Source organism: Strix aluco, chromosome 2, assembly GCF_031877795.1.
Source record: "Strix aluco isolate bStrAlu1 chromosome 2, bStrAlu1.hap1, whole genome shotgun sequence".
NCBI classification, from domain to species: domain Eukaryota; kingdom Metazoa; phylum Chordata; class Aves; order Strigiformes; family Strigidae; genus Strix; species Strix aluco.
The window spans coordinates 54,462,906-54,475,773 of NC_133932.1; the positions used below are offsets into that span (position 1 = coordinate 54,462,906).

Genomic DNA, 12,868 nt, shown 5'->3' on the forward strand with positions numbered 1-12,868 from the left:
AAGTCACTATTTTTCTTCCTGGCAATGTGTATTAGATCAATTGAATCTTTCTGATCTGCTGTAACGGTCACGGTATGTTTTAAAAAATAGGTATTCTCAAATGTTACATTCAGAATTGATTTCAATAAGTCAGGGAGTGTGGGAGAGCTCTGTCAACATCGATTCACTCTACTTTTGCAAGCTGTATAGAAATGCTAGTATGTTACAGTTAATTAAAAAAAACTCCTTAAATTGATTTCTGTTGGAATTTTATTGGGTTCAGCCTGCAACCAGCATCCCTGCCTAGCTGAGAATCTTGAGAAATTAATGGACTGTTCTTTCAGTAGGTCAAGCTGTTTACTCAGGCAGGCTTACGAAAAAGGAAATGTCCAAATTACTTTCTCAGTAGCACTTAAACTACCAAAGTATTTGCAAGCAATGAGAATACTGGTTTTATTTGTGCTTGGAAATCACATTTTTTACTACTTGATTTCTGAAAGTATGCTTAAAGATTATTCTGAAGCATTTTTAAGGAAAATTCAGGTACTCTTGTCAAAGAATAAATGCGAAGTGCTTGTGTTTTCTCTGCCCAGTTTGTTTTCCTCACCTATGTGCTTGGAGTGGCCTGGCTTGGGGTCTTTGGCTTCTCTGCTGTGCCTGTCTTTATGTTCTATAACATATGGTCAACTTGCGAAGTCATCAAATCTCTTCAGACAAATGTGACAGTTCCAGGGGACCAGATCTGCGTGGATATCAGGCAATACGGTACTCATTTTAATCCCGATTAAATGCTTTATCCTTTCTCCTTGCTCTGTCTTCAGTAGTTTTGTCTCAGCCTTATCAAATGAACCAAATGCAAAAGCATCTTGTATCTCTGAATGTGCTATTACTTTTCTAATTAATTCAGATCTCTTTCCAGATGCAATCAATTTAACTGAACTGCCAAGTCATTTATCTAAAATGATTTTGTAGCGCTTTCCAATACTATAATATTACGTTTAAAAATAGATCAGCCTCAAAATAAACTGCTTAGAAACAGCGCTGAGAAATAGATAACCAGATTCTGGTTTTTGAACCCATATGCATATATTCTTTCCTTTCAAAAAGCTGTTTTTACATTTAAATATGAAGTTAACACCTGAACTTTGATCTAACAATTACTTTCAGTTAGAAGACCAAAAACCTGCAATCATGAGTCTGCCTTAACTATTAATGAATTAATACCGCTTTCTGATGAGACACAGAAATCCGAGGGGGGTGCAGGTAGCAGAGGAGTGGGACAATAGCTTAAAACAGGGTCAGGCTTTTCAAGTAGTTCATTCCTCAAGGTGAATTTTTCCTGACGTTAATCTTTTCAGCTTCCCTTGTGCAGAAGAGCTTTTGTCACCATTACTTTTGGCTTCAGTTTAGCTAGCATTTTCTAGGAATGTTTCTTTCTTTGGACTAAGTCATTCAAAGCTAAGAAAACGGATTCAGCGTTGAAAAAGTAAGAACTCTTGGTTTTGCTTTCCTGTCCAGGCTGTAAGTCCAGTAGGAGAAGATAACATATACTGATTTTTAAAGCAAGAAGTCCTAAACCAATTAAATGTTTGCATCCTAATTTAGGAACTGACAGCAAGAGGCTGGGAAGACGTTTTCTTCAGCAGCAAAGCTTAGGAGTGCAGGGAGAAGATGTGCTCCTCCGCCTTTCTGCTTTTCCAGTTTCACAGCTGTACGAGTGCCATGTGGGGCTGTGACGTTCCTCTGATCAGTAAAATCATTTGGGTTTCAATCAGCAATGGGAGAGAGCAGCTCCTTAACCGGCAACTTGTGTCACTGAACTATCCTCACATTTTTGGGTGGAGGTGGTAGCTAAAAGGCTTCAAGTATATATTGGAGTTGCAGAGAAGCTGCTTTAAAATAAATCATATAAATCTTTTTTGAAAGCCATACCATCCTGAGATAATTTCAATGATCTGCCCCTTACAGAGTTGCTAATTCCAACCAGCTGAGTTTGAAATGCAAGTTGTAGGGGGGAGACAAACTGGTTTTCTCCTGTTTCAAATGGCTTTTGCTTAAGCTTTACATCTGTTACAGGCCTAAAAGTTTAGGTAATTTAAACCTAGATCATGTTGACTTTTCAGAATTTTCAATCATGTAAGAAAAATAATTGGGAGTATATGATGTACGGCAGACCAAATGTTCTTGTAGCAGTGTTCACTTATTGCTTTTTTACCTATTGGAACTAAAACAGAAAAAATCCTTCTGTAATTCTTCCCTCTAGCTTGATATTCACACTCTTGTACAGTAGTTACTTGTTCAAGTAGAATTTAATCTAGTAAGTGTATGCTACCTTGAAAGGTGCTAAGTACCTCTGAGATGCAGATTATCCCTTTCAATGTGGAGTGGAGGAGTAGGCAGTATGTGACTGGACCTGAAGTGCAAAAACCCAACCAACCATTTGGCTGCCATATGGGAAAACCACATCTGAGAACATGCCTTGGCAGCAAGCCCCGCTATAAGGAGAAAGCTTGAGTGAGTTGTTTTAATTCTTCCTGCCAACTCAAAGCTGTACTGGTCAACGCACGGATGCCCAGAATGGGAACACAACTGGCAAGTGGGTGGAAAAGATGAGAGAGGAACAGAAAGCGGGTGTTGATTGCTAAAATTAGTGGTTTCTTTTGCTGTGGTATTTCAGGTATTATCCCTTGGAATGCTGTACCTGGCAAAGCCTGTGGTCCGATTTTAGAGAACATCTGCAACACGAATGAGGTACAGACGCATAACCTTGTGTGCAGCTTTTGCATACAAGTCACTTGGGCACTGTGTAATAAATAAGTTGATGAAAGTTTTTGGAAGAAACTAATATTAATAGTATGAAGAGACTGATTTAAACACAACACTGAAATTATTCTGTGTTAGGTCATCCAGAAATGGAAGATCATTTCAGAACATTTTTATTTTCTGAAGCGTTGAATATCTTGCTGCAAAGATGGTTTTATTATCCTTATTCTCTGGAACAGTTGAAATGCATTTTATACTGTCCTCAATTGCTTCACTGTTTTTAACATGTTTTTTTCTCTAGTTCTACATGTCTTACCACCTGTTCATTGTGGCTTGTGCTGGAGCTGGTGCCACTGTCATAGCATTGGTGGGTAGCATTTTTTGTTGTTTTATTGTGTAACATGTTCCTTGCGGGCTTAAGATGCTTTACGATTAAGTTTTGTGTGTCTTAAAAATACTAGACATTAAGCAGGGCGAGCTGTAATCGCCATTATTTACTGCTATGGTTTGGTTATTACAAGTCAGCAGGTCCCAAACTTTTGCTTTAAGAAGTCATCTTAACCCACCTCCCCCATCTTTAGGAAAAAAAAAAAAATTTCTTTGCATGTCCTTTGAAAATCCTATTTCTACCCACTATTTCTGTTTTTATGTCCACTATTCCTTTTCATTTTTGTAGTTTATTTGATCAATCACTTGTAACCTCTTGGGTTTTTCTGTCTGGACCCAGGCAGTTTGACTAGTCCAACTCTGCAATGCCAATTACAGGTAGCAGTTGAAAAAAGGGACGTTAACAAGATGACTTGCTTCATATGTCTTAACACTTCCTCTAGCTGCCAGCTTCTAACCTCATGTCAGCCAAATCCAGGTGTATTACTCACGGTTTGTTGACGAAATAGCCCTGGGTCTGTATGTAGATTATCCTCTCCAGATAAATGGCAAGTTAGTTATCTTGCATCTTCACCCTGGAAGAAGCCCAGAATAACATCTGTTGTAAAAGTATCAACAGTTGCCCAAGTGGGCTTGAGCCGTCACCTTGTTGTATCTTACTCTCCTGTATTTTGTTCTCTTCCACCAGCTGATCTACATGATGGCTACTACATATAACTATGCTGTTTTGAAGTTTAAGAGTCGGGAAGATTGCTGCACTAAATTCTAAATTGTATAAGCCCAGAAAAGAGCTGCAATTGTGTAGCTTGAAATACCACTGACACCCTAGGCTAAAAGTCTAGCTTTCTGAATTTTGTTACAGTAATTGTAAATAGCTTCAGTAAGCATCATTTAGCTTATCAGATTAATAAAATGACTTCTTGTATATGAACTATGATGTGGATGAGATCTGGCTATTGTTTCATGTCGAGAGGATTCAGTTACTGTAGGGGTGTTCATAATCATCCTTCTGAAGATGGGATGTTTCCATTTCAAGTCTCCACTTGCTTTCTAACAGTCATCTCTAAAACAAATACTGGAACAGTTCAGGGTCAGAACTATTAATTTATTCTTCATTCTGAATACCAAATACAACCCCCCCTGAGCATACAAAACATGTATGGTACAAAAGAAAAGGAATAGTAAAGTAGTGCCAGCCTCTTCTGGCAGAAATCAGAAGTGCAGGTATTGTGAATTAGTTGGCTTGTATTTCCAGTGCACGGATGATGAAGTTGATTATTTTCTTTCACTCAATTTTTAAGTAACTGCCAAATGACGCTCTCTCTGGAAGGAAATATATCCTTGTATTAGCTCTGCGTAAAACAATCACATTCTTTCTTTTGGACCCTGAACTAGTAAGAAACAGCGTATAAATAGCTCTGCTCTTGTATGGCTTGCACTTTAGTAACTGATTTCTCAGTAGCCAGATCTCAAAACTGTAAGTATGACTGCACGGGAAGCAAAACCATGCATAGATCATAGAGACGTTTTTACACTGTTGGGATTTAAAAGAAGGAGAAGTGAATCAGTGTTTTCAGATGTAGATTTTTTGCATGAAGTATGGCGAAAAGAAGTTGGGAAGAGGTGAATGCACAAACTAGAAAAAATCCACACAACAATAATAATAAAAAAGAACCGGTTGCTATATATGATATAAAACTCTTCAGCTGAGGTTGGACAATGGAAGTTTAAAAAGTAGTTATAAAAATATACGATTAAGACTTCTTAACCCAGAGATTGCATGCTTTTGCTTAGTTTTGGACTCATGTTTTGTTGTTTAAATTTTCAATATGTTAATGTAGCCTTGTTCACGTAAATAAAACTGTTTACAGTTTCAGGCTTTTTCCAGGGGGAGGGTGGAATTCTCATCTGCTTGTTGGGGGAAAAGACCTACTGGGATCTGGGCTTGGATATGCATCAACACCACAACCTTAGAAAGCAGTTCTTCTGAGCACCGCGTAGTTTACAGATTACATAAATTGCCACGTACAAAACTTTTTTTTCCTGCTCCCCCCCATTCTGCATTTTAATTGATCCATACAACTCTGTAGCTCATTCCTGTTATACTAACTTTCTCTAAATTGTGAATAACCAACTGAAATGTTAGCATGCCCAATTCTAGAGATCTTTGAAAATAGCCTCTGTGCTCATTTTAATAACAGAATGCTTATTAACGTAGAGTAACTTTTTTTTTTGGTCGTTATTTTAAAGAGCGTCTATTAATCTAACTAGCAGCTTGCTTTGCCTCTTGACATGCTCACTAGCCATCATGCTCACCCTTCTCTTCCAGATCCACTTCCTCATGATACTGTCTTCTAACTGGGCCTACTTAAAGGATGCAAGCAAAATGCAGGCCTACCAAGATATCAAAGCAAAAGAAGAGCAGGAGCTTCAGGATATCCAGTCTCGGTCAAAAGAGCAACTCAATTCTTACACATAAATGTTTGCCACAGTAATTCAGCAGAAGAATTCTGTAGCTCTGACAAATCAACAAATAGCTGCTCTGCAGTACAGATGTGTGTCTACCAAACAAAATTAGAGAGAAGTGCAAAAGCTTCACATTCCAGCTCCTGGAACACTTTCATAGGGAAATCTTCCCACGGGTAATCTTCCATCCTTTCATACAGAGAATGGAGGTTTTATTCCAGGCATTTTAAAAGGCAACACTTCACAATAAGTGACCAAATTATTCTTCTTTGAGACTTTTGGTATTTAATATTTGCCATATTCTACAGCATGATGTCCTGCACTAAAACCGTGGCAGGTGCTCCAAACCAGCAGGCAGTAGATCTCTGAACAGACCTTAGGCAAAGGCACGTGTATGACGTGTGGTTTAGCATCTCAGTTTATATACCAAATGAAACTGTGGCCGGCCAGGATTTCTGACAGCTTGTGCTTACGTGACAGCACAGTTGCAGCAGTTCCTAAGCTGCAACAGGGCCGTCTCCGAACGCTCTTTCCATGGGCCGCAGGAACAGCACTCAGCTTTTGTGCCACACTTTTTTTTATGATGGAGCAGTCACGCTCCTGTGCTTACATGAGTGTTGAGCAGCTGTCCCAAGTTTTAATCTTTTTAATAACTATTTAATGGAATGTAGATCCCTGGATCTGGATAATGATCCCCTTCTTTGAAAATAAATGTCAGCTTTGCCTTAATATTTATTTTCTATAAATGTCTTAGCATTTATATAGTGGCAGGAGACCATTATCCTACATTTTAAGTAAGTGAAAAGTGTTACCTTATTAAAATGACACTGATCTGACTATTCCAAATGAGCGGATGAGAAAGTTTGCAGAGTTTTACACAAACAATAAAAATTACAGCCATAAAACAGAATACAGGATGTCCACCTTTCTCTATCTTGGTGCTTAGCAAATTTATAGTCAGTGCTTCTGTGTTTTCCTTTTTACAAATTAGAACATTAAGAAAACGTGGTGTTCAGAAAAAAAACAAACTGGTGCCATTTTAAAAGTCATTTCCCATAGAAGTCTGCCTTCTAATTAATGTTTTTTTTCAGAAGCATTCAGTGATATCTTGAGTATTAGTGATGGTATATTTGGTGTTTGTTCTATATGATATATATATATAAATGTTGGGGGAAAAAAGTAAAATACATCAGTCATTTGAAAAAAATTAAATATTCAAGTCATACCCATGTTAAGCTGACGTGTGGTTTGATAGTTTTGACTGTTTGCTGAATAGAAATCAAAAGGAAGCACAAATTTCTGCGAGTCAGTATTAAGAGAAAAGGCATTTTGGGGGGTATTAACTTCAAATTATTTTTTTTTGTTAAATATTGAAGTCTAATTTGACAGTTTCAAAAAAGGGGCAAAGTTGATCAATGTAGAGCAAATATGACAAAATAGCCTAGTGTATGTTCTTACCTGTTGCATGAAGGAGACATTTCTACAGCAATGCAGGTGATGTTCTAGCCCAGTGTTTGCATAAGGGTAATAATGGAGGCAGTGTCTTAAAGCCTAATTCTTTTCTAATTCAGTGTAGCTATTACTGGGAGTTTTTGAAGTTTTGTTTAAGTAGTCTAATATTTTTATGTAAAGAGCATTAAATTTTGCTATGTATAAATTTTTGTAACCTAACAGTGAATCAATATTTTCTATCAGTGCCAAGGGCTTCCTGTAGTTACATCCAAGTGTTAAAATAAATATTTGTAGATAATAGCCAACACTTGTGTATGCTTATTTGAAAACAGACCTACAGCTCCTCCATACGAGCGCATCTCTGTGCTTTATGTCTCTATCTGAAGTTAAACACTTTTGTTTTGTTCAGTAGTACCTCTCCCTTGGCTCCTGTAGGGGGGAGGGAGGCCCTGTAGGTGTGCGCTTCAGCATGGTAAGTCAGCGAGTGTTTCTAGCGTGAAGTATCGGTAGTTGTTCCAGGCCAGCATAATGCAACAAGCACTACCCGTCCTGTTCTGGACGTCAAACAGAAGGAGTCCCCCAGAAATTTTGTAAGTAAATGCCAGCATCGCTGCAACACCAAATTAAGCAGCATCCGAAATTAGACTGGCCCCCAAATCACATTTTAGCTTGACTTCTAAAAGCAAAGTTCATTGCTGTCACTGTTTTGGTACATCATGATTCAACATCGAATGAATTCAAGACGGCGCTTCGTTTTTTGCCCCTAAATCCTGTCAAACTTGGCTTCATGTTCTTGTAGTTAGGTCAAGATGAGCAGCCTCAAACGCAGTGCAAGTTGTAATATATGCTGCCACCCAAAATTACTTCATTGATAAAAAATACTGTATTTTATACTGTAAATAAAGTTTAATGATCTTGCCTATAATTACCTACAAAATACAAAGCTTAAATAAAGATGAGTTAAATAGCATTTTTATTTGAATCTCTCCATTCTGGGCCGGTTCATACCAACAAGGTGATACACAAGATAAGGCTGCTTTTAAAAGTGTTTGCTCCTGCCAGGGCAGTAAAAGGGGCACGTCAGCTTGGGTTTGTCACATCCTCTCTCTGAAACCACAGGGCTCCACGGGACACCTTCAAAAAACAGGTGATGACGACTGAATTTTCTGTTAGCCACACACTCTCACTTCAACCTACACGTCGGAACAGTTGCAGGGGAAGGGGGTAGGGGGGCACCACTTGGAAAGCTGCCAGAGTTTATAGGAATTCAGTGCCAAAGCCAATCTACCTCAACATACCCTTTCGTTTCTTGGCATTGCCTCATCCTCTCTCTCACCCCCCTCAAGGGCCTCCTTCTGGATTAATAACACATCAGGGCTCACTCTATGAAGTCAGTGACTGAAGTCATGAGACAACTCAAAATCAGCTTTATTAATTTATAATTATTCAGCCTGAAATCTTGGTGCCTGACACTTATTACAACTTTTTACAGGCAGAAGGCTTCTTTAAAGACATTTTATTGGAAAAAAAAAAATCAGTAGCTATTGTTCACCAGAAGTTTTCATCCACGTCTTCATGAGAAATGCCTGTAGCACTGTATTAAGGAGATAAGGGAGGGAAAGAAAGTGGTATGAGTCCAAAGTAGTTTCTTATCTTAAATCTGAAATATTAATACTTATTTTGAAAAGAAAGTTGAGAGAGTGCCTATGCTGCAGTTCTCTTGCTGTTTCAGTGAACTGAAGGAAACAAGCAAGCCTTTAAGGGTAAGGATTTGGGCCTTCGTTATCAGAAAGCCATCTTGTATCTCTCAAAACACAGCACTGTCTATCCACTACTTTTGTAGCGCTTACCCAGTGACGAGAACACAGCACAGGTACCAGCTCAGGAGCACCAGGGTATGGCCTGGTATGTAAAACAGCACTTTAATGGCACAGATAATACTGAATCATTACTACAGTTAGAGTGACCATTTAATTTTTTTTAAGTGCTCCATATTTTTTGCTTATATATATTTTCATTTCTACATCTTCAAATAAAGTGAGATATTTGATAGAGGGTTGTGGGGTTTTTTTCCTCTCAAGCAACTAAAAACTACATATCCTTATTTATCCATGTCTGGAGAGACCCAGAGGAAATGCCCCAGCTGTGCTAACTCGGTACAGGCAGCCAAAAATCTCTGAAAAAAGTGTGTGAACTACTTTGTTAAAAGCCCACCATGCTACTGACAAGTCAAAGTTAAATTCAGTGCTAGTAACAGACTACCTATGAGGTCAGTCACAGGGTCGTTACCCAAGAAGAATCCCTCTTACTTCAGCTCACTGTGAAGGAACCCAGATGCTCCTCAGTGGCAGATAAGAAGTTCTAATTGCCACAGCTATTGAACAGATCATCAGATGCTGTTCCCAGGTCTGAATGCCACACACTGCACAACTTACCTGTATAAGAACTGGAGGGATCCTAATTTTTCCAACACAGTTGCTTTTGATTACTAGTTTATTTTGCTTTTTAAGGAGACAGATGTCAACCACAATTCACACGATAACAATTAATATGGAGTAATAGAAGTGATTAATAGTAATAAATCAGCCTTACCTGTCATCCTTTCCGTTAGATATAAGTCCCTCTGTAAGTGATACTTCTCCTATTTCTTCTTTTTTTAAATCCTGGCAATCAGAAAAATACACTTTCTATAAGTTGTTCTTAAGGTTTAAGTGACTCTAATAATAGTATCTGTATTTTAAGGCACCTACCTGAAAATAAAAATCTTCTGAAGGAGCCAACCTATTTCTACAAATACTACATTGCATCTATAATAATGACACTTTGGAAAACCAGGTTTGGATAATGTCTGAACAAAAGTATGCTGCATTCCTTCATCAGAGTGATGTTCACCCATGTACATACCCGCTCTTTAAGGCCAAATTTTCCATTCTGCCAGAATAAATTATCAGTTGTGTTAGTGGAACACAAAGTGACCTGTATGGAATCAAGCTGTGCTTAAACACAGTTTAAACTAAAAATTGAGGACATTTAAATTTAAATACTGTCCTAGTACCTAAAAAACAAACCAACCCCCTCTTCCGCAGGACACCAGAACAAAAACCCTTCTAGATGAAAGTTTTCAGTTTTTTTTCTTTTGAATCAACACATTTTTGCAATACAAATCCAGACACTCATCTCTGCAGGTTGTTACATAAAGCTTCTGAATGAAGAGAAAGAATCATGAAAAAATGAGAATATTGTTTTCATTCTAAGCATACTTAGCAAGATACAAATTCAGTCAATAATATTTTGGGAACCCAGTTTTAAGAGTAATCACCTTGTTTGCCAGTTCCTGCTCTCTGCTCTGCTGAATTATTCTCATGTATTTTTCTAATGGATTTGGAGTAGCATCCTTTACATCATCTTCAGCTTTGCTGTTCTCAGATTTTGCCCCCTCCTTATCTTCTTTTTCTTCATCTATTTCCATCGAGTCCTGGATCCACTTCAAGACACAAAATTAAATACTGATCGGCTTAAGAAAAAATACCTTTATGATTTCATGTTAACCTCGGTAAAACATGCCGGTCTAAACAGCATTAAACTTGTTACATGCAGTTCGAGATGAAATGTTAAGCTATTGTTTCAATTCAAAAAGTGACATTTCAGAAATCCCACTAACCCTGCCTGAATGTCTGAGATGCTGTGAGGCCTGAGGCTTCTGTGTGTGACATCTACATGTGAATTGAAGATGAGCTGACAAGGAATGCAAGTTTCTCGAAGGGCCTAGCTTGCTGGTGTGAAGGGTAGCATAAGCATGTCTGATCAGTACCACTGCACTGAATCAAATTAACCACAGTTTAAGGGTGGGAAGAGGGAAGACAAAACAGGAGGGAGTAAAAACATACAGGTCCGAGAAGTCCAGAACACTACCTCAACACATCAGCTCAAAGGGATTTAAGCAAACTCCTTAAGGTCTCCTTATAACTTCTACTTGCAAGAAAGTACCCTAGATACCTTCATACAGGCTAATAAACAGATGGACAGTAACATGGTCGGTGTTGTCCCGCCAGCGCGGTCAGGACCAGAAAGACAGCAATTGTATAGCTTGTTCCAATAGTATGGTGACAGCTGCCTTCTGAGTTCTGGCCATAAAACTGTAGCTTCCAGTTACATGAAGCACAGAAGAAAAAGCATCTGTTTCCAGTGAAAAAGTTACTTGGCATAAGGAGAAATTCTAGCAAGACTCTGGTTAATCACACAAGTACATAAAAGAATAGTGTCTACCACTTTCACTTAAAGAATAAAATCTATTTTTAACCAAGTAACACACAGAAATCCTAAAATACATGGCAGTACAAAGCTGCATTACTGTCAGAAATTAAAATACTAAATCACCACCTCTTTGTCAAGCTTTTCCACTTCTTTTTGCTCTTCTTCCAAAGCTTCCTGTTGTTCTCTCTCTCTCCTTTCTTCTTTTGCTTTCCTTTCTTCTAAGTTTTTCTCAACTTCTCTATTCTGTTCTTCAATCTGTCTTTGATCCAGCACTGCTGTGAAAAATTATTTCAACATCTGTGATTTATGTAGTTCAGTAATCTACTACAGTAGCATACAAATAAGTAACAGGTTCCTGTACATTAATAGTAAATGAAAAACAACTGGATGTATTGTTTACATATATACCAAAGTTATTCTTGTGTATCTGGTAATGTTTCTTCCCACCTCTAAACATTTTAGTCCGATATATGACTCACTAAGAATTAAACAGTAGAGCCAAATTAGAGGCCCAAGAGGTGACAAATCTCTATACACTTCTCATTCCTATCATGGGCTTTCTCATTAAATCTCTGTTATCCTAAAATTCACGTTGCTATATTCTTTCCCTCTCTGCAATACGGTTGGACACAATTCTTTATAAATATAAAGCAAAATACTTAAAAAAAAAAACTTTGAAAATTATTGCAGAACACACTGCTGATGTGGCCACTATATTTATAAAGCTATGTAAGTAGAACAGTATTCAGATAGTAATTAGATGGACAAACTATATACTGGGAATTGTTAGAAGCTAGAAAGCTCTTCTCTAAATAAAAATCATAATGCTTCTATCTAAAACAATTAGAAAAGTGACATATGCTGCACTGAAACCATCCTCATCTACCCAAAAAATTAAAACAGCATTGTGATAATACAGTTTGCAAACAGTCAAGAAAAATGAAAAAAAATCAGACAAGCAGTACATAAAACACTTTAAAAAAACCAAACCAAGACAAAACCTTTCAAGTCTTATTTCTATCAAGACCAGAAATAATAATTAATAATTATACTAAAAAGAAAAAAAACAAAATCATCTCTCCAGAAGCTGTACAGGGGGGTGGGACAGGTGGAAAAAGTGTTTAAATTAAAAACTAATTTAACCAAAACCAGGGTGAAAAAGTCATCCTCACATAGAAAAGCCAAAGACAACATTCCTCCCTCTTCATTATATAATTGGCACTTCTGGAAAACTTTTTCAGTCATGCCAGCATACGTACCTACAGAATGTTAAATATTTGGCTTTTTGTGTTATACATTTGACATTTAAAAAGGGTATTCACTTTTGTTTCTGGGCTGAGAACTCACTTAAGTCCTGCAGCGAAGTGGCTGTTGCTGGCACAGTGGCTGTGACATGGTTTCCATTGACGATGTCCCCAGATGGATGCAAGGCATCACTTTCACACTGCTCTGGAATGTCCCCCTGATCTGGAGAAGAAATTTGAACAATGCCTTCATTATTTTGTAATTACAATAGTGGAGCACAGCAATGGACACAAAGTGTGGGAATGGCCAAATTAGAACACAT

General features: G+C 37.8%; 2 protein-coding genes across 15 annotated transcripts in view; one reads left to right on the top strand and one right to left on the bottom strand.

Moving 5' to 3' along the window:
- GPM6B (glycoprotein M6B) overlaps positions 1–8,017 on the top strand; it is a 113,516-nt gene extending 105,499 nt beyond the window's left edge. For 7 of the 9 annotated variants that reach the window (XM_074814802.1, XM_074814808.1, XM_074814803.1 and 4 more), the window contains 4 exons: positions 573–744; positions 2,657–2,730; positions 3,044–3,109; positions 5,459–8,017. In XM_074814802.1, the coding sequence (XP_074670903.1) occupies positions 573–744; positions 2,657–2,730; positions 3,044–3,109; positions 5,459–5,608 (462 nt within the window). In that variant the 3' untranslated portion in view covers positions 5,609–8,017. Of the gene's footprint in view, positions 1–572; positions 745–2,656; positions 2,731–3,043; positions 3,110–3,817 lie in introns of all 9 variants that reach the window. The other 2 variants (XM_074814805.1, XM_074814810.1) reach the window with 1 other exon arrangement.
- A 441-nt stretch (positions 8,018–8,458) lies between these two features.
- The window catches only part of OFD1 (OFD1 centriole and centriolar satellite protein), a 33,931-nt gene continuing 29,521 nt past the window's right edge, over positions 8,459–12,868 (bottom strand). For 5 of the 6 annotated variants that reach the window (XM_074814778.1, XM_074814781.1, XM_074814782.1 and 2 more), the window contains 5 exons: positions 12,649–12,768; positions 11,428–11,576; positions 10,367–10,531; positions 9,640–9,710; positions 8,459–8,641 (listed from right to left, as the gene is read on the bottom strand). In XM_074814778.1, coding sequence (XP_074670879.1) covers positions 8,596–8,641; positions 9,640–9,710; positions 10,367–10,531; positions 11,428–11,576; positions 12,649–12,768 — 551 coding nt within the window. In that variant the 3' untranslated portion in view covers positions 8,459–8,595. The remainder of the gene's footprint in view (positions 8,642–9,639; positions 9,711–10,366; positions 10,532–11,427; positions 11,577–12,648; positions 12,769–12,868) is intronic. The other variant, XM_074814779.1, reaches the window with a different exon arrangement.